We start from the raw sequence: 20099 nt of genomic DNA on the forward strand, positions 1-20099 counted from the left end.
TTATTATTGGTGTGCGTTATTTCAAACTACTTTGCGTTATTTGGAACTGCACATTAAAATGGTTTGTAAAGCTATTACATGTATATAACAGTATTAATAACGTTGTAGATTATCCGAGTACAAACCCAGGATGGGGTGAAACGTTTTGAAGTCACCGAAAAGGACACGATACAACAACTCGCTGTGAAGGTAGCCTAGTTACTAATATTAACGCCCCTCACCTATATCTCGCTATCTAGATAGTTAATAGCCTGAAATTGCCTAGCAACCAAGCTATACATCTGTTCAGGGACCAGAAGAGACGTCATGAATTGCAACAAGGAGACCTGCCTAAGACTATTGCAGAAGTACCACTACGGTGAGTGGGGGCGGGGTGTAACCTCATGAGCCAGGCCAAATACAAGCGAAAATGTGACTATGAAACTATGCCTGTACATGTGACTATGCCTCGTAGTGGGAGGCTCTTGCTCCAAGTTGGCAATCCCCACCTGAGCCAATCCTCACATATCTATCAACCTCAATCTTATTGCAGGATATTAGCCAGGGCCACCTGTTAACATTGAGCATATTTCTGGAGGTGTTAGCTGTAGTTGATTAGTAGTGCTGCAGGCTTTGCTGTGTATCAACCATTTCATGTTACGTGTTTAGTGTAATGACATTGAACAACCATTGTATTGTGGCCCCACACATCAGGTAGACTATATACAAAGTGATAATTCTGTCCTAGATAATATAGCTGTATATGTGACCCAGCCTTAAAAATTTGGTACATGTAGCTTCTACCATTACAACACACTGAATACTTAAAACCAGCATTTCTCGATACTTTCATCAAATAGGCAATAAGACCGGTTTTCCCATACGTTTTACACCAATTTCTTACCTTCAAAAGCGTCCACAGTACACTTTAGTTTCCTGCCTTTATAGATAGTTTTTAACTTGACGTTGACTCTACCAGGCGAGCTCCAAGAGGTGGGGGCCAGAGGCGGGTAAGAGACTGTTTTAAAAAATTAAAGAGGGAGGTGTAGAGATGGATTAGGCCAAGTTATGCATTACGGGCCATTCAGGTCTCAAAACTGGCCAAAATTGAAGGGCATTTACAGTACAGGTCTTTATTCAACACCATGGAGCTGTACAGCCACACATAGTAGACTCCATTGGGGCCCCAGACTGCTTGTACAGATTGGCACTGTGCTTGGGGAAAGCAGCCAGTAAAACCAGACCACTCAAATCTAGCTGATTTTGATTGTGGAATTTGATACTTTATTCATGTAGCTTTGTGTTTATGGTGAAAAATCAGATCCATGACACGGGCGATAATACCAGATCCAGTCACATATTAAAGATCATGGAGGCTTGGGTTTTTCTGGCCAAAAATATCACCCAATAGCCAGGTTCACAATACCATCCTGGTGCCTTGGTTAGGTATAGAGGTTATACAGGAGGTGTTACTCACCAGATCCATTTTGAGTAGAGTGTTTACCGATACCCACAATACATCAGAAAACTTGCAACTCTTTTTTCTCATCCATCAGGGATAGTTTCGCTATAAACAGTCGCTGGTTAGAATGGCATTTACTTACTATTTAACATATGTATTCATCAAAACTATAAGTTAGTCACTTTTAAAGATTGTTATACAATGCTCGATGCTTTATCCACTCATTACACGCTGAAATCCTGAAATATTCTGTATTCTTGAATGTTCATGTGACTCCATGCATAACCTCTATAACCAAACCCAATCAGTATGACCCCAATAGATCGCTAAATAAATTTTATTCAATGGAATTTTCTACTGCCTGCCTGCCTGCCTGCCTGCCTGCCTGCCTGCCTGCCTGCCTGCCTGCCTGCCTGCCTGCCTGCCTGCCTGCCTGCCTGCCTGCCTGCCTGCCTGCCTGCCTGCCTGCCTGCCTGCCTGCCTGCCTGCCTGCCTGCCTGCCTGCCTGCCTGCCTGCCTGCCTGCCTGCCTGCCTGCCTGCCTGCCTGCCTGCCTGCCTGCCTGCCTGCCTGCCTGCCTGCCTGCCTGCCTGCCTGCCTGCCTGCCTGCCTGCCTGCCTGCCTGCCTGCCTGCATAATTCGATAATGGCTAAGGCTACCAGCTTGAATTTTTCACTGTTCAACAATGTGGTGCTAATTGTTTAATTTGGTGATTGAGTGCATTCATTTCTCCTTCCTCATACCTCATATGAACAGAAACATCCTCATCCTACCTCCCACAATCCCATAACCCTTAAGACCATTGGGCTTATGTAGTTGCTAGGTGCGGTTACCAAATAATGACTTTTCAACACTCTAGAGTTACAAAGAGCAGCAGTGTGCACACATACATACCTATGAAAACACGCACACATGACAGATAGTTAAATGCCTAAGTTCTTAGATACTGACAACCGTTTCTCCAATGAGTCTTTCACATATCCATCTTTCGCAGTCTCCGACTTCCACTGACCATGGCATTTGAAGACACGATCAGGGACCCCGGCTTCTGCTGCTGCTGCTGTTGCCCCTTCAGCCCTAAGACTGTGTGGACTAAACCCCAAAACCCAACTCGTCCAGCTTTCCTCTCAAGAACTCAACTAGTCTAGAACGTGACAACTTTCCAGAGTCTCGTAGCCTGGGTGTCCAATTGGATGGAAGAGGAATAACCTGCTGTTTGTCAGGATCTTAGCTTCCTTCACGTACTGCTCCAGCATTGTGATAGGGCAAGTGATTGAATTAGTTCTGGCAATGACCACTTCATCATCTTGGCGAAGCTGATCCCCTTTGCTTTTAGGGATTGCAATGGTGATGTGGTCTACATCAAACTTGATTCACATGGCCGGATGTTGGACAGCTCGTCATAGCTCAGAAAACCATCAAAAGCCAATAAACAAGCTGCTGCAAGGCGTATATCACCTAAGGACCCCTTCATTGATGCATCCTTCACAATTGCCTTCAAAATTTCGGCTGTGAATGGTTCCTTCTTTTTTTACCGGTTTGGCGAGAGACCTCCTTAGGCCATCCAGCCAGCACTGCTTGCACAAAGGGGATGTAGTCGGGGATAGCAGGCCTGATAGAGAGTGTGCCCATGCCAGTGCATTTACAGCTTCTTCTATAGGAGCCTTTGTGACTTTTGTTTTACTGAGGTACTCTAAGTAGAGGACAACATGGCATTCTCTCGCTGGGAACACCTGTAGCTTGTGGTCCAGTGCCCACGACTTCCATCTTCTCAACCTGCCGAGGTATTTCTTGGTAGTAGCTAGTGCCTTGCTTTTCAGTACTGTGTTCCGGAGCCTATCTGCAAGTTGCTTCAGCCTTGGGTCCTCCTGGCTATCTAATGCCTGCCAGCTACCTAAGGACAGGGCATCTGTAGAGAGAAACATGGTAATTGTTAATGCCGGCTGACTTGCATTCAGGGGCACTCGCACACATTCAGCACTAGCACATACTCCAGTGCCCAGACTGGTAACACATACTCCAGTACTCCGACTGGTAACACATACTCCAATACTCCGACTGGTAACACATACTCCAGTACTCCGACTGGTAACACATACTCCAGTACTCAGACTGGTGACATATACTCCAGTACTCCGACTGGTAACACATACTCTAGTACTCACACCTATTCCAGTGCTCAGACTGGTAACACATACTCTAGTACTCCGACTGGTAACACATACTCTAGTACTCAGACTGGTAACACCTATTCCAGTGCTCAGACTGGTAACACATACTCTAGTACTCATACTAGTAACACATACTCTAGTACTCAGACTGGTAACACATACCCCAGTGCACTCGGACTGACACACATACTTCAGTGCTCAGACTGGTAACACATACTCTGGCAACACATACTCCAGTGCTCAGACTGGTAACACATTCTCCAGCGCTCAGACTGGCAACACATACTCCAGTGTTCAGACTGGTCAAACATACTCCAGTACCCGGACTGACAATACATACTCTAGTCCTCAGACTGGTAACACATACTCTAGTACTAACGGGAATTAAAATGTTTAGTTGGGTCGTTGCTACTCTAGGAGAAATAAGGATTTTAGGTACTCCTATTTTATACTGGTAACACCTACTCTGCCTGGTAATGCAAATTCCTGTCACTCAGGCCTAAGACCTGACATTCACATGGGTACCCAAACTTGCTGCATGGGGCCTGTATGATACACAGAACTCAAGGTAAGTACCTTCCGCTTCTTGGTCCTCATTCTTAACAAAACGTTCATCCTATCCTAGCCGATAACTGTACTTGATCTTTAGTGTGCAACTATAGGCGGCTACTTTTCTACCACAGTTTTCAATTCTTACTCTCTTGGAGGGTAATCTTCAGAGCCAACATGTCAGTATTGGGGGCTCCATTAAATATAGTTGAGCCTGACCTGCCTGGAATAACCACTAACTCTGACTTTGTCAACACCCTTACTCCTGTCACAAAGGAAGCCATTGTCCCATTGTTGGGAATAACATGGGCCAAGAGGGGGCTGATAGCCACCCGGGTACAATCAGGGTACCACATGCCTTTGTGTTAAGAGCGTGCCTTATTGTCCTTGGGGTAAGGTGGGGCGGTGGGCACATCCAGTTAATCTCACCTAACCAGTTGCATGTAAAGGCATCTACTGCCTCCATCCCAGGGTTCCAGAAGAAGGAATTAAAGCGTGGTAATTGGGTATTGTAGGAGCATGCAAAAAGGTCTACTGTATGAGGGCCCCAAATAGCATCCATCACCTTAAAGTGGTCTGGGTGGAGGGCCCAGTTATTATGGTCCCCTTAAAGTGGTCTGGGTGGAGGGCCCAGTTATTATGGTCCCCTTAAAGTGGTCTGGGTGGAGGGCCCAGTTATTATGGTCCCCTTAAAGTGGTCTGGGTGGAGGGCCCAGTTATTATGGTCCCCTTAAAGTGGTCTGGGTGGAGGGCCCAGTTATTATGGTCCCCTTAAAGTGGTCTGGGTGGAGGGCTCAGTTATTATGGTCCCCTTAAAGTGGTCTGGGTGGAGGGCCCAGTTATTATGGTCCCCTTAAAGTGGTCTGGGTGGAGGGCCCAGTCATTATGGTCCCCTTAAAGTGGTCTGGGTGGAGGGCCCAGTTATTATGGTCCCCTTAAAGTGGTCTGGGTGGAGGGCCCAGTTATTATGGTCCCCTTAAAGTGGTCTGGGTGGAGGGCCCAGTCATTATGGTCCCCTTAAAGTGGTCTGGGTGGAGGGCCCAGTCATTATGGTCCCCTTAAAGTGGTCTGGGTGGAGGGCCCAGTTATTATGGTCACCTTAAAGTGGTCTGGGTGGAGGGCCCAGTCATTATGGTCCCCTTAAAGTGGTCTGGGTGGAGGGCCCAGTCATTATGGTCCCCTTAAAGTGGTCTGGGTGGAGGGCCCAGTTATTATGGTCCCCTTAAAGTGGTCTGGGTGGAGGGCCCAGTTATTATGGTCCCCTTAAAGTGGTCTGGGTGGAGGGCCCAGTTATTATGGTCCCCTTAAAGTGGTCTGGGTGGAGGGCCCAGTTATTATGGTCCCCTTAAAGTGGTCTGGGTGGAGGGCCCAGTCATTATGGTATGGTCCCCTTAAAGTGGTCTGGGTGGAGGGCCCAGTTATTATGGTTCCCTTAAAGTGGTCTGGGTGGAGGGCCCAGTCATTATGGTCCCCTTAAAGTGGTCTGGGTGGAGGGCCCAGTCATTATGGTATGGTCCCCTTAAAGTGGTCTGGGTGGAGGGCCCAGTTATTATGGTCCCCTTAAAGTGGTCTGGGTGGAGGGCCCAGTTATTATGGTCCTCTATCTGGGTCAACCCATCAGCTTGCTGGCTCAGCGTTCTGGGGATCCATTCTGGTTCTATTCGCATTTGGCCTTGTAGGGTCATTGAGAAAATAGCTAGTGCCTCACTTTGGAGGTCAGGCTTTTTACTGCCAGTCTGGAGGATTCTCACCACATTCTGGTTATCTGAGAACCAGCGTACATGTTCATTTTTTAATTTTCCATAAAGGACTCTAAAACCATTCTCACTGCCTGTAATTCCCGTCAGGTAGAGTTACGGGTTGCTTCCTCCTGGGTCCATAATCCATAGGCCATGTGGTAGCCATGTTCAACTGAATAGCCCCCATACCTAGCATCAGAATATAGTGCCCTAACTGCCGATGGGCTGTGCCAAATACCTTGGCCATTAAAGGTGTCCAGGCTATCTGCCCAGAACAATAGTTCCTCTTTGGCATTCGGTGGGATTGTTAAAGATTCACACCAATAGCGGCGGCTATTTAGTAATGAGTACAGGCTACGTGTCATTAGCTGGGTGACTGGTCCCAGATCCAAGGACATTGAAACAATTTCTCCTATAATGCTGGCCAGGGGCTTGGCTTTATTTCCTTCGCACTTGTCGCTGATTGCAAAAGAGACTTTAGGACTATGAATTTCTCTTTGGGATTGACCCGCCACTAGGTCCAAATTGAAATCTAGCCAGCATATCTTCTGGGATAGGAGCCAGTTAGACTTTGCAGTATTCTCCACCAAACCAGCATTGGCTAAATTCTGCCTAACCTTCTCACTAGCCTCGATGGCAGCTTGTCTTCCAGAAACTGCTAGTATCCCATCGTCTAAGTACACTATCGCCTGCAGACCTTGTAGGTCATAACAGCTTAGTAAGTGCATAGCAAGCAGTTGCCAGACCAAATGGTAATACTGTAAATTGGGTCCCACCCTCAGTGTTCCATTGGAAACCCAGGTAGCACCTGTGGGGTTCATAGATGCCGATGTGATACTAACCTGACTTCAGGTCGAAGGAAAAGACATCGTCCTTTATTTGAAACATAAGCATAGCTATACGGAGGTCCTCATATTTAAACTTATCCTTCCAAAGGAATTGGTTAGATAGAGGAGATTTATAACCAAGTAGTATTTACCCTGCCCGTTGTCAACTACTGAGAAGGGGCTGCAAATGTGAGGCTGTTCCGCCACTTTTTAATACACCTATTATGCTCTAGTTCTCTGAGGGCCGCTGTAACAAAATTGTGGTTGTTTATGGCCGACTCCTGGTTTTTTCTAATGAAGGGACCAGGTATTGTTTTAAGGGGCAGTTTGTAACCCTCCCAAATACAGTCTAGGATCCATGGTGCAGGCTCTAGATTTTGTTCCCAAAATAGCACCTTTTTTTTTAACCTGCCTTGAACGTCCTCTACTTGACCCCCACCTTCTATTTCCCAGCACCTTTACTATTGGTGCTTGTCTCTTGCTTCCTAGGGAGTAAATTCTTACCCTTACACACATTGTCAGCATACCACACATTAGGATTCATATCCTGAGCTGAACTGGTCAGGATTTTCCCTACCATGCCCGCTACCTACTATATTAACACTCGAATCCCAACACACTGCGCCATTACCCTGACACACACTATTAGCATGCCACACATATTTGTTTCTATCACAAGGATACAGTCTTTGTATCTAGGGGCAACTTGCCCATCTCGCCACACTGAAAGCGGTCCTGGTGTGCTGCAGGGTCTTGTTGGTGCTGCCTGAGATGTGAAGTTGAGAGGGGGAAAGGAGGTAGGGGTGGGTGGCGGCGGCTGAGGGTAGCTCTGAGCCCAGAATGGGGCTGTCTGCCTGGAGCGTTTCTTCAATCCTCGCTGAGTGGTCGCCACTTCACCCCAGCTGATTGGTCGCTATTCCCCATCTTTTTGTTATCTTCCTCATTGTCAGCAAATTCATAGCCCTTATACTCTGCCACTGCACCCCAGCCATTCTCCGATGTATCGGCCAGCTGGATCATTTTTTGCCTGTCTGCTAGCACGGCTGCACCTTCCTCCAGCTCTTCTCTGGCCTTTTCTAAGACCGCCTTGTCCCGATCCGTTGTCTCCAGCTTATCCAACTGTCTGGCGGCTGCCGCAAGGTTATCTTGGACTTGCAGATTGAAGTAAAACTGCTCTTCGTGCCCTTTTTTGTTAAAGTCCAAAGGATGATCTTTTCTGGCATGTTTGAGAGCGCACTCCATTGCGTCCTCCTGGTGATCTTTTGAGGCTGTGACGTCTTGTTCCAGCTTCTGAAGCTTGTCATCCAGGATCTTCCGATGGTCCTCTTGAGACTTTCACTGGTCTTCTTGAGACTGCCTCAAGGACGCAACGGAGCTAGCGAGTTGTTTGAGCTCATCTAATTTCTGGTCAATAGACGTAGACATTGCTATCGCGAAGAGAGTCAGTAAATTAAAGTAGCCTACACTTGTAACAACAACTGTAGAAGTGAGCACGTGTTCACACATTTACACTTATATAGCCACACAGTATACACGTGATGTACACACATGACCCATGTATTCCGGAAAGAGATTATTTTCCGTCTAATTCTCTTTGATCAACCGACAGAAAATACACTTCTCCCAACTCTGCTATTTTTTGTTGCTTTGATCTATTCAGTTATGTAAACAAGTATAAGGAAAATTAGGCAGGGATTTTTCTAGGGGGGGGGGGGGGGGGGGGGGGCAAAGGGGGCATTTCTCCCCCCCCCCCCCTGAAAATGATTTTGCCCCCCCCCCCCCCCCGAACTCTGCTTCAACCAGCCCAATGATGATAAATTGATTTGAAATCATAAAATTTAGTCTATGGCTAGCTAGCTACAATAAAACAAATTTAGCCTAATTTAAGTTCTGCTCCCCCTCAATTTCTGAAAAACTCGGATTGCCCCCCCTGAATTTATTTTCTAGAAAAATCCCTGTTAGGGATTGATTATATCTGCAGGTGTCCTTGTTTCCTACTTTTTTCTGTGATGTGTAGTGGAACTTATTTTTCCTTATATGTTAATAGTTACCGCCAGTTTACCAAGTCTTGTTGATGCGAGATGGCAGCTAAGAGGTGTGCATGAGCACATTGACTAATACTTATACTTTATGTGTTTGGTGCTGTGTCTGGTGGTTACACAGCCAAGTATGGCACCAGGTGTTAAGGTATCACATGATCCCTCCTAGGACCAGCTAAATAAAATGTCTGTTTACCATGCAAAATATGTCCCCTCACTGACTCTTTGTTCCTTTTGGGTCACCACTTCACAGATTAGTCTGTCACTGTCTGCCCCTTTGGAAAACTCCCATTTTAGTCAATTAGATAGCATAATGTACCTGCTGATTACACCAGGCGATTTCCCTGCAATTTACATTATGTTGCCGAGGTGATTTGTTTGTGAACGTCATTGGCACTCATTAATTGGCTAGCACAGCAAATTTAGAATTGATATAGGATCTGTATTTTACCAGACCCTCACTTTTATTTTAGCAAAGAGGCAGGACAGTGCCAGAGGCTGGTGTGTGTGTGTGTGTGTGTGTGTGTGTGTGTGTGTGTGCAGGGGGGGGGGGGGGGGGGGGTGGGATATATGTTATTCATGTTATTTCATCCTGTAGTCATGGTGACATGTTATACCTGGAAGCTGTTATGTCATCAGGTGGTAGTAGCACTAATGTTGCAGCAGCAGCAGCTAATGTGACATTGGATGAAGTAGATAACGTCCTTCTTGATAAAGATGAGAAGATTTATCGAATGATGAACCCTCAGCTGTTAGTAACACTATTGTTGCTGTGCTAGTAGTTGCTATGGTTACCAGGTGTCGTCATGGTCCTCAGGGAAAGTGTCTCAATTGTGCACCATTAGAGGTGTTGTTGTCATGGTTACCAGTTTAGTTACTATGTATCATTGCCATGTAGCCATGGGACCCTCAATATCTTGATAGCCGTGACCCACCAATCAAACACTTGTCATTCCACTCTTACCTGCGTAAACTGACCAGTGGTGTTGACAAGTGAGTGTGTTGTCATGGCTACCTGCTGATGATATTGATCACCATGATAACTAGGGGCAAGTTTGTATGCCTGGAGGACATAACATGTAAAGTTAAGGATAGTTGTACTGATCATCCTCCATGGCCTCAGGGCATTTGCTCCAAGTGTCAGCCATCTGCCATTACCTTAGCCCGCCAGGTAACGTGTTGTCATGGTTACTGTCATGTTTTGGAGATGAGAGTGTATATATACACAGTGGAACCTCAGTTATCCGAACCCCTTGGGACCAGGGGTGGTCCATAAGTTTAAAAGTCTGTATCTCTGAAACTGTGTATAAATAACCTTAAAAATAGTATTGTAAAAATATCAGTCTTTTCAACCACCCTAATAGAACAGTCACTACTCTAATAGAGCAGTCATTTCCATAGTTTGGTTAATTGAGAATCCAAATAACTGGGGTCTGGATAACTGAGGTTCCACTGTATACTGAGGAGAGTATCCTACTCTCATATACTCCTGTTGAAGGGCGTATCGTGAAGTTATGACATATTGAGTAGCAAGAAACGTCTACGAAGCAGTCTGAACCCATGAAGGAACGATTGTAGTTTAGTGACAAACGCTTAGAGCTGGAGTTAATTTGGTTGCTAGTGATGTTGTTAGGCATGTGTTCAATCGATATCATGTTCAACTAATGACATCATTAATTAAAAGGACGAACTCAGAAATGTTGCGTCATAACTCATAACTTCACGATAGTGGTACTCCCTTCTACAGGGGTATATATATATTATGAACTACTGTACATTTGTCTACAACAGACATACTGGGACTACAGCCTAGTTTAGCTCTAGGGTAAAAGCCAGACATAGGCAGATCTGGGAGAGACACACCTTCTCTCCTTCTCTTTCCACCATACATGGACACCTAAACAGGCTGGTCATAAACCATTAGATGGTAAAAGACAAGACAGGGTTGTACTTGATATGTGGAAACTACTGAACTGTTGGTCAATGGAGTTATAGTCTTGTAGAGCAGTAATAGAATGTCATCAGCTATTATATAGGTTCAACTGATTTCAAGATCAACAAAAGCTTTTCAAAACGTACTAAGTAGCCATCAACTTCTCCTATGAGCCTGACCTGCTGGGAGCGTAGATAGTACACAATTTTTTTTGTTCAACTGAAAAGAAAAGTTTTGACGATAGAAAACTTTTAACGCACAATAATATGTATAGCACTATGATGTCATAAGCGTGTGACTTAGGCTAGTTGGATTATTGTCATCTCAATGGCCTGTATTGTATATCAATGTTCTTATTTAATGTATGCAGCACTTGTAATACTTTAGACGTATCGTCATGTTGATAATGTGATGTTTGAAGATGGAGCAATTGTAGACAGATTTATTCAGGCTTGGAGGAAATCTGGCAAACAGGTTAGACCAGTTTTTGTTATATGCCATGTGACAGTCATGTTATGTAGCGACTGGGTTACCTGTATGGTAAGTATGTTGAGTATGAGGATGTTCCATTAGGAATAAGAGCTGTTGTCACAGCGATTTATGAACCAGCACAGGTTAGTGGTTACCATGGTGTCATTGTCACTACAGTAACCACAGACAGGTGATAAGTACAGTGTTCAGTTAGAGGAAGATCCTTTATCAGATGCAGTGTCATTAGTTGCAGGGTATTTGGGCTTGACTAAGGTGAGTTGATAACCCCTCAATAGCTTGTGTTATGTGTAGTGGTTCAGGTTGGCTGGATATTTACTGACCTTGAGGCCAAGAAGAGAACCAGTAATGTGCACCACAAGAGAAGTGTTGTGAGTATTACATCATCAGTTGATGATGTAATGTGTAACTTGATGATGTAATGCGTAATCAAGTTACACATTACATCATCAGTTATACATTATAATGGGGGTTAATAGCTTAACCATGGTCTAGCCAATCAGGCACGTGACGCAGAAGGTGCCATTTGTTGGCTAGTGTGATTGAACTTCAACTTGTCGTGCGTAGAAGTGCCCCACCCACTCCCAACCCTATTCTACATATTCCACCATGTACTCCCTTACCCCCAGTAAAAAAGGAATAAGGTGAAAGGTCAGATCCTTCTCTGCAGCACGGGCTATGGAACTCTTGCCCAGATAGGCTCAAGTTAGCTGCAGTGGCCAAAAATCCTACATCAAGCCATACAGATTACAACAAAGGTTCGAAAATGCAATAGTAGCTACGCGCCTGTCACCGACCTGCGCTGAGAGGGGATAACGTGCACCAGATCACGTGATGAACCAACCTGACCGCCTGCCAAAAATATAAATGTTGATACCACCTACAATCATGAAACGTGATTCAATAAATCTGTGCTAAATAGATGTAGATAGCTAGGGACGGTGGTGATGTCATTAGTGGCGTACAATTGTTTGAAGTCCAGACTTTGATTATCTCATTAACTCTGTTTCTTTGTGAGTTTATCTTGGCAGTTCCCTTTTCACTATTGCATTGGTTGAGTGTTATCAAATCATATGGTACGGAACCAGTTTGTCTTGAACTTCATCGCTATGGTTGTCTAGGTGCGTGCCAATAATTGTGGCACTATTACTAAGGGCTGTGACATGGTACAAGACTATGATTGAAGATTTTTATGATGGTTATATTTGGTGATCTTAACCCGTACCCATAGCAACAATTCTCTGTAGTGACATTATCATTGTGAATCTTATTTACCTTCCTGGATTGAGCCATGGTCCTGGACTTGCCTCTTGTTCCAGTTAGACTTGAGAATTATTTCATGACTTCATTGATAAGATTGTACTAGGCGTTGTGACACAACTCTAAGTTGCTAGAATTGTGTAAAGCCAACATATGAGAGATGATAAGTTGGTCATTCATCACAAATTTTATACCTACTGTGAAATTATAGTCTCTGGCTAAGCTTTGTTGACAGGGGAATATGTACATGTGTACATATTAAGGGATCACTGCACTCTTGTCAGCTTAGCCTGCCAGAGGATATAATTTCAAATATTATTATTATTAGCATTTTACAGTGACCAGCACTGCAATATGATTGAATTTCCCAAAGTAATTACCTTAACACAATTTTGCTGACTGTATTTCCTTATGAGGTTTCTATATAGTAGTTGATATACTATTGTACTGCAATGTGATTGGTTATTTTATACAGGAAACATATGTTCTAAGTGCTGAAGAGTGCATCATGTCTGCTCACTTTCAAAATATCCATCATAACCCATGTCACTTAGCAACCAATGGATCTTTTGGCTCAAAGTTTGTGACAGTTGTAGTGTCAGGTGTGTCACTAAGAGGGTAGGGGGTGGGGAGTGTATGCTCCTCTTGTTACTAGGTGATGAAAACCACCAGGTGCATCTCCGTGGTTACCAAGTGTCCAATCAGTGTATGGCACTAGTTCGTGATAACTGTTTGTTGCCATGCATGGATACACCCTCTCTTGGATACATCAAAGAATCTAGTGGATTACAATTTGTACCTGACGTGTTCTATACTGTGAGTGAGTGTGTATAGTGTGCCATTATTAGAATGTGTTGTCTAGGTAAAGAGTGACTATGGCAACACAGTCACTAAACTAGCTAGACCATTGCCACTTGAATATCTCATTGTTGAGGTTACCACGACAACACCTTTGGAACCATGCCCCACTCTTCCTGGTGGCCATGGCAACAAGTTTCCCATAGAGCACCGTGCTGCACTAGGGGAGGTGCAGGTGAGCTAGACTGTTAACTGATTTGATTGGTTATAATTGTTGCTAGGATTTCAATTCACTAACACAATACTTACAACAACAAACTCATGAAGCATTCCTACCAGCTGTGTCTGACCTGCACTTTCTCTTGTTCCTTCATGTCAACAAGATAGTACCACTACAGGTAAACCAGCTAGTCATGTGAGTGAGGCTTGTTAGAATATTATAAATGCCTTAATCCTGTAGTGTATGTAGTTCATGGCAGCTGTTAAGACTAATAATTGTAATATTTTTATTTGAAAAGTTACTGTTATTAAAACTAGCAAACTGGATCTTGCTATACTAGAAACTTACTTGTTTCCTTAATTTCATTTATGGTTTATGGCTAGTTAGTATTGTAGTGTCTGAATAGTTATTATTATTACCCATTTTCTGTTATGGATGTTCTATTAGAGTAGTTTTAGCTGCTTAATGCATACCTTGTTATCCACTTATGAAGGATCTGTCCCCATTTATTTTGTGTTATGTGCTATGAGGGTAGCCTTTGTGTTCCTGCTGTAAGCCCACAAGTTATAATTTCAGAGGGAATATCTGGAACTCTGGGAAACCCCCCCCCCCCCCGGATGTATACTGATTTCCATGTAGCCTTATTTGTCACAGTGTTTCCACACAAAGCTAATATATGCTGGTAGAGTGTACCTTTGTGTTAGCAATTCTTTGGTCAATGATTATCACTAAATTGCAACTACTTAAATGTGCAGGCACACCTCCCCAGCCTGTGCAAGGCTATAGCCAATCAGGATGCAGTAGCAGCATTTGAATGGAGCCAATTGGATCAATGGAAGAACGTGGAAATGTTGACTAAGGCCACTTGTTAGTTACCATGACAACATGATGTGTATTAATTCTGTTACTATAGTACCTAGTCCAGGAAGTAACCCCGCCCCTGGGCAATTATTCCCAACTAATTCAGCCAATGAGGAGCAGTGGGTGTGTTCCCAGTGTACACTAAAGAACAATCCAACCAATCAAGTTTGTGAAGCCTGTCAACTGCCTCGCACACAGTAAATATGATTTCATAATAATATTTTAATGAGGTTGTTCATTTACATGTACTTGATCAAGATGCTTATCAAAATGAATTTGATCAAGGCTGTTCTGAACTTGGTAAAGATGGCAATTGTCATTGTTTTGAACTTGATCAAGATGCCGATCCTCATGACTGAAGCTGCTATCGGTCAACAAATCAAACTGTTGAGTGTCTAGTGGTGTTAAAGGGAACACTAACTGATTCATTTCAACTTCTTTGTTGAAGGGCAACACCAAACTACCATCGTCGTTCTTTGCCGTTAATTGTTTAGCTGCTGCACTGTCTTCCTCATCACATGATGTCACATGATCCATTGATGAAATCACCTTGTGCTCATGTGATCCCTTTGTTTGACGTGGCGAATTCTTACCAACTATGGACAATCCCCGATACTTTAGTAATTGTTTAGTTGCATGTTGTTCTGTGTATGATGGTAAATCTAACATGTTTGCAATTGTAGTCATTTTAGCCATTCGTAGAGCTTCTCTCTTATGAGTCAAATTCTTCTTGGCAGCTACACAACGGATATGGTCATCAAACCGACAATGTGCTGATAATGCAGGAGCTTTCTTGCCACTCAGGTGATGCACTGTCATGTATATTGCACAACTGTCAGCTGGGTCTGCTGATATGTCGGCATTCTGTATTAGTCACTATAGCAACAGAGTTAATAGACACACATGTACCTGTAGAAATCCTATAAAGTGCACAACACCACATCCGAGCCGGTGTTTCCCTGGTTCTACAAGCAACACCTCCATGTCTGTTAGGACTAGGAATCTGCGGACACTCCTGCAAGAGATGAAGTCATAAGACATCACTACATCATGGTACGGCTTCACCTGTGTCCAATGGTTACCGTACATGGTAACATGTCATAATTATCTATACCATCACCATGGTAATCACAATATCACTATGGTAACCACTTACTCAAGTCAACAAGGTCACCACATGCAGCAGAGTTGGTGGGTGGGGTCAATGGCATCAGGTGATCCTGATTTCCTGTCAGCTGGTGATATAACTGGCGTACAGCAAAGAACACCCTCAGGGCCTAAGGGAGTGATATATACCAGAGCATCACATGATCTCATAGTTCAACCCCAAGTATTCTAATGTGTGAATTGGTAGTGTATCAACCACCCCACCCCTACATTACATGGTCCCCCCCCCATCACACGCACAGTTGGCCACAGTGCAAATTTCCAGCCCCCATTTTTCCAATTTTCCACCAGCGTTTTGTTCTTAGCTTTTACCAACATATTTTCCAAAAAATTTGCCACCAAAATCGGCGCATTTCTAGTTTGAACCAGGGGCCTCCACACCTAACACCTTTAACCACTGAGACACCGTAACACCCTGATCTTTAACCACTGAGACACTGCTTTCATGGCTACTTTATAAATGAAAATTCTGTACTTATAATTTCACAGATCTGTCAATGGAAATTCTAGAGAATACTTTGCATTTTATGCACAAACTATTAGAAATAATATTAACAAAAAAGAATAAAAATATCATTGTCTATAGACAAAAAGAAATGTGGTAACCCTTACAGCCCATTTACACTAGCGTTCTGTTTCTAATCAGTGTAAACAATAATTAAAGTGAGTCATATCGAACTGAATTGCACCTGATGGATGATCACTCGAGCTCCTAATCTGAGCCAGACTTGGTCGGATGGTGAAGTGTTTACACTGTTAAGAGATATGGGGGAGCAAGAATGCTACACATGTAAATGAACAAATGGCAGAGGAGCTTTATGTGTATGGAATTGAGAACAGGTGTCTCAAAACCCACCGAAAGTACCCATCACAACCTGGAGATGGAATATAATACATGTTGTGGCCTGTACCATTTGTGATGGTTTACCAACACATTCCTAATAGCTACTGCTGCTAACTACTGTCTTGCAACTTGAAAGTGTTTCCATGTAGTACAGTGTAGCAGTACTATTGATCAGCGTCATCGTATCTTCAGTATCCCAAATGCTACCATTACTAAATTGCTTTTGTTAATGTGAAGGATTGGTTAGCCATGCATCTCCCATCAGGAATTGTGTCATAGTTAAAGTGTGCAATGAGAGAGCTTTGTGTTTATCACATTATGACAAGTGGGTTTTAACAAGCAAGTACGCTAGTATCACTCTACATAGACATTTCCTAAACAAACAATTATGATCAAACACAGTTTGTAGTTGGTATGGTTAATAGTGGGAGAAATATGAGAACCATCAATAGACCCAGTACACTGTGCCACTGGTCCATAAATCCTTGAAATGTACAAACTCAGCAGTAACAGTCTCACACATGCCACATCTAGCTACTCAAAACAGATCGGAAACTGTATGATACTCAAATGGTGTAGTTAGATCCACATTTGTCATGAGCTTCGACAGCCAATGACTTTCACTGCCTTGTTGTTTGTTTCTCCAACACATCCCTGGGCCGATCACACAAATAATGTTACAATTGTTTCTGAAATTCTGTATCCAATAACTTCCCACCAGCTGGATGATCTTTCAGATGGTGTATCGTCAATAAGACTCAGTATCACAGACACCGTCACAGTTTCCACCTGTCTAGTTTCTTCACAACTCACTTCTGTTTAGATGGTATAGCGTATTGCAAAGTAAGCAGTAATATTTAAGCAAGGTCTGCTATTTTAATTGAAAATGCAATCGTGGTTATATATTTTTAATGACAAGAGTGACAAGAAGATCAAGTAGAATGCAGCACTAAAACTGATCCGAATCAAATTAAATCAATCTGTACTTAAGAAGTGAAATGAACACAACAGAGTAGCCTGGCTGTACAACATTTCTTGGCCCCACCTTTGATTTTCACCCTGGCTTTTGAAGGCCACACCCCTTTTCACAGCTTGGTTGTATTAATGTGGATAATATCAAGATCAACCAGTTATCAAGATCAACCAGTTATCAAGCTCTACATAAGTGTGAAAGTCTATTTTCTGCCTTGCTACATACTAAATACTTTACCCATTTATCTGTGATCAATATTTATTGTACAATATTCACTTTAGTAACACTGAAAATGTACCAAATAAGGCAATACCGCAGGCCTTACATGTAGGTACATTAAATTTGCCCACATTAGCTAATCACAACTTTATGGAATCTTACTGTTATGACTACATTATTTTCAAAGAGCTAAATGGCTTTGTAATAGAAGTTGCAGAACACTTCCAGTAGTGAGATTTAACCTGTTTAATGATGGGATGTAGTTTTCACATGCCAGTCACTTAACTACAGTTTTGTCATGCTAGCAACATCAGCCATGATATTGTAAGAGTTCTTTTAAAAGATTAACAAAATCTTTCATATTGGCTTGCCAACAGTTTTAGAGAAAAGATTAAGTTCTGTTGGTCCAGTGATTAGACAATACCTATTCATGGTAGGGGGCTGATGGTTTTTTTAATATTCGAGTACTCTCTAGAGTTAACGATCGAGTACTCACAAATACTAGTTGCATGTAGTCATACCCATTTGACATGTTTTGTACCAACCTTAAACAGTTTACAGCTTTTCAAGTAACAACAATGATACACACACTGTATGAAAGTCCTGATGTTAGTGTCCCTGACAATAAAAATTATGCCAAACTCTATAGCCTTCTTTGTGTCACTCCCTAGTGACAAATACATCATGTGAGCTGGGTTACATGATCTTAATGAAGTACTCGAGTACCAAATCCTTAACGAGTACTCTCCGAGTATTAGTATTTGTTTCAGCCCTAATTCATGGCACTACTAATGTTAACAACTGGCCTATGTAACAAGAGCTCAGGTGATCTAGCCTTACCTTTCTTGTCTTCTCATGTGTACCACATGGAAGTCGTCGAGTAAACTCAATTCCAGTAAGAGGCGTCTCCGTTGGCAACAGGACCACAGCAATGTCCATTAATATCAGACTTGGTTTGAGTACAGAACGCTGTTGTTACCATGGTGACAGTGATATACAAACAACAACTAAAGGAAACACACCTGATGCATCCAGTACTCATCTTCAAACAATTCCAAAAAAATTTCATCGTTAGCACCCTGAAGATCACATGAGCATAATGTAGCCATAACTAGAGGTGTCGATATGGATTTTTTGGCATGTACCGATATCCGATAATGATGCCACCAAAAGAAGCCAATAACTGATAGTTGATCAGATATTTGCATTATAGTTAGTAAACAAAAGTGTACATTTACCTAACCTACAACAACATTACATGTATTCATTGCTATACTCTGCTTGTGGTGGTATACAGCTTCAGTTTCTATTGTGCAATACAGACAATTAGGCACCCACAAATGTTTTATGTGTAGCGGTTTTTGTATATTGGCTTGTTAACAATACAGACACTACACCCGAATTCCAGCTGTCAGCGAGACTCAACGCCCACCCAAATCTTATTATATCGTGTGTACAACATCAAATAGACGCACACAGTTAATATTAGATATACATAATATATTATCACATATGTATACTCCCATGAAGCCTTAAACGGATATTTCTGTATTACTCCGCATTCCAATGGCTTGTGAGAAAGCTAGTACAGCAAGTTTCCTTGGTTATCCTATGACCCTTCATTTTAGTACAAAGGTACTCTATAACTGCTTCATTTATAAAGACTGTGATAAGCTTTCCAGCAACAAACACTAGAATTGGGTGTATTTATATGGCCTCTCTATTGTAGTGCTGTGAACAATAAGCCACTGGCACTAAACAGCCACATGGATAACGTAGAAAACCAATATATAATCCGTTTATGTACAAACTATTGCTATGATATAAATATCGGTCCTCCTGCTGTTCTGTACTGATACTGATATAAAAATTAACATATCGGTGGCCAATATTTTAGCCAATCTGATTATCGGTACACCTCTAGCCATGACAATAACCAATTTACCTGATGATACAATCTTAGGTACAGCTTGCTGCATTCAACTAAATTCTGTAGAATGACATCATATGGTGTAATAATGACAAAATATCATTCTGTGTAATAATGACATTGCATGGTGTAATAATGACATTGCATGGTGTAATAATGACATCATATGGTCATAATACATGACATTGATGGTCATAATACATGACATTGTTATAGTTAAAGCATAGATAATAGACACCCTACCTGGATTGGAAGCACATGTATAGTGCCCATACAAAACTACGGTTCTATCCGCATTTCGCGCCTGAAGTTTTCAAACACTCTTTTTCATTCGAAGATTCTGTTTTACTGTCTGGATACAGCTCGGTTGTTTTAACTAGTAAGTTTAGTAGATTGTTTCTTGGATGGTGATTAGCCTACTACTGGTATAGGCACTTTCCGTATAAAAAGTATTTGAACATGTTTGTGAAAATGGCGGGGTGAACAAATCTAGTTTAAGGCTGATGCTTATTACTAACTAACGCTACGTGTACTGGTATGTGTTTCATGGTATATTCGTTCCAGTTTAGTCAAGTTCACAAATCCCGCCTCTCATATCAACCTTTCACGCTTGTCAAACTTCTAGCTAATACACATCAGT

At 42.6% G+C, this 20099-nt stretch overlaps 2 protein-coding genes across 3 annotated transcripts in view; one reads left to right on the top strand and one right to left on the bottom strand.

Moving 5' to 3' along the window:
• Positions 1–8: 8 nt before the first annotated feature.
• LOC136251536 (nuclear protein localization protein 4 homolog) lies at positions 9–14601 on the top strand. 2 transcript variants are annotated; one of them, XM_066044004.1, is made up of 17 exons: positions 9–61; positions 109–189; positions 240–358; positions 9364–9516; positions 9564–9612; positions 9664–9758; positions 9813–9936; positions 11086–11172; positions 11220–11312; positions 11356–11442; positions 11490–11558; positions 12923–13049; positions 13103–13263; positions 13310–13480; positions 13527–13643; positions 14221–14332; positions 14379–14601. In XM_066044004.1, exons 1-17 carry the CDS (start codon positions 59–61, stop codon positions 14525–14527), a joined length of 1797 nt encoding a protein of 598 aa, XP_065900076.1. In that variant the 5' UTR covers positions 9–58; the 3' UTR covers positions 14528–14601. The 2 variants fall into 2 exon arrangements, with proteins under 2 accessions (XP_065900076.1, XP_065900077.1); XM_066044005.1 differs by having other exon boundaries at positions 13–61; positions 244–358.
• Positions 14493–20099, bottom strand: part of LOC136251534 (protein CLEC16A-like) — a 33942-nt gene continuing 28335 nt past the window's right edge. Inside the window, exons 14-20 of the mRNA XM_066044001.1 lie at positions 19475–19519; positions 18552–18608; positions 18370–18498; positions 15483–15603; positions 15392–15434; positions 15236–15341; positions 14493–15190 (exon numbers count right to left, since the gene is read on the bottom strand). Coding sequence (XP_065900073.1) covers positions 14549–15190; positions 15236–15341; positions 15392–15434; positions 15483–15603; positions 18370–18498; positions 18552–18608; positions 19475–19519 — 1143 coding nt within the window. The 3' untranslated portion in view covers positions 14493–14548. The remainder of the gene's footprint in view (positions 15191–15235; positions 15342–15391; positions 15435–15482; positions 15604–18369; positions 18499–18551; positions 18609–19474; positions 19520–20099) is intronic.

This window comes from Dysidea avara, chromosome 3 (assembly GCF_963678975.1).
Source record: "Dysidea avara chromosome 3, odDysAvar1.4, whole genome shotgun sequence".
Classification (NCBI taxonomy): domain Eukaryota; kingdom Metazoa; phylum Porifera; class Demospongiae; order Dictyoceratida; family Dysideidae; genus Dysidea; species Dysidea avara.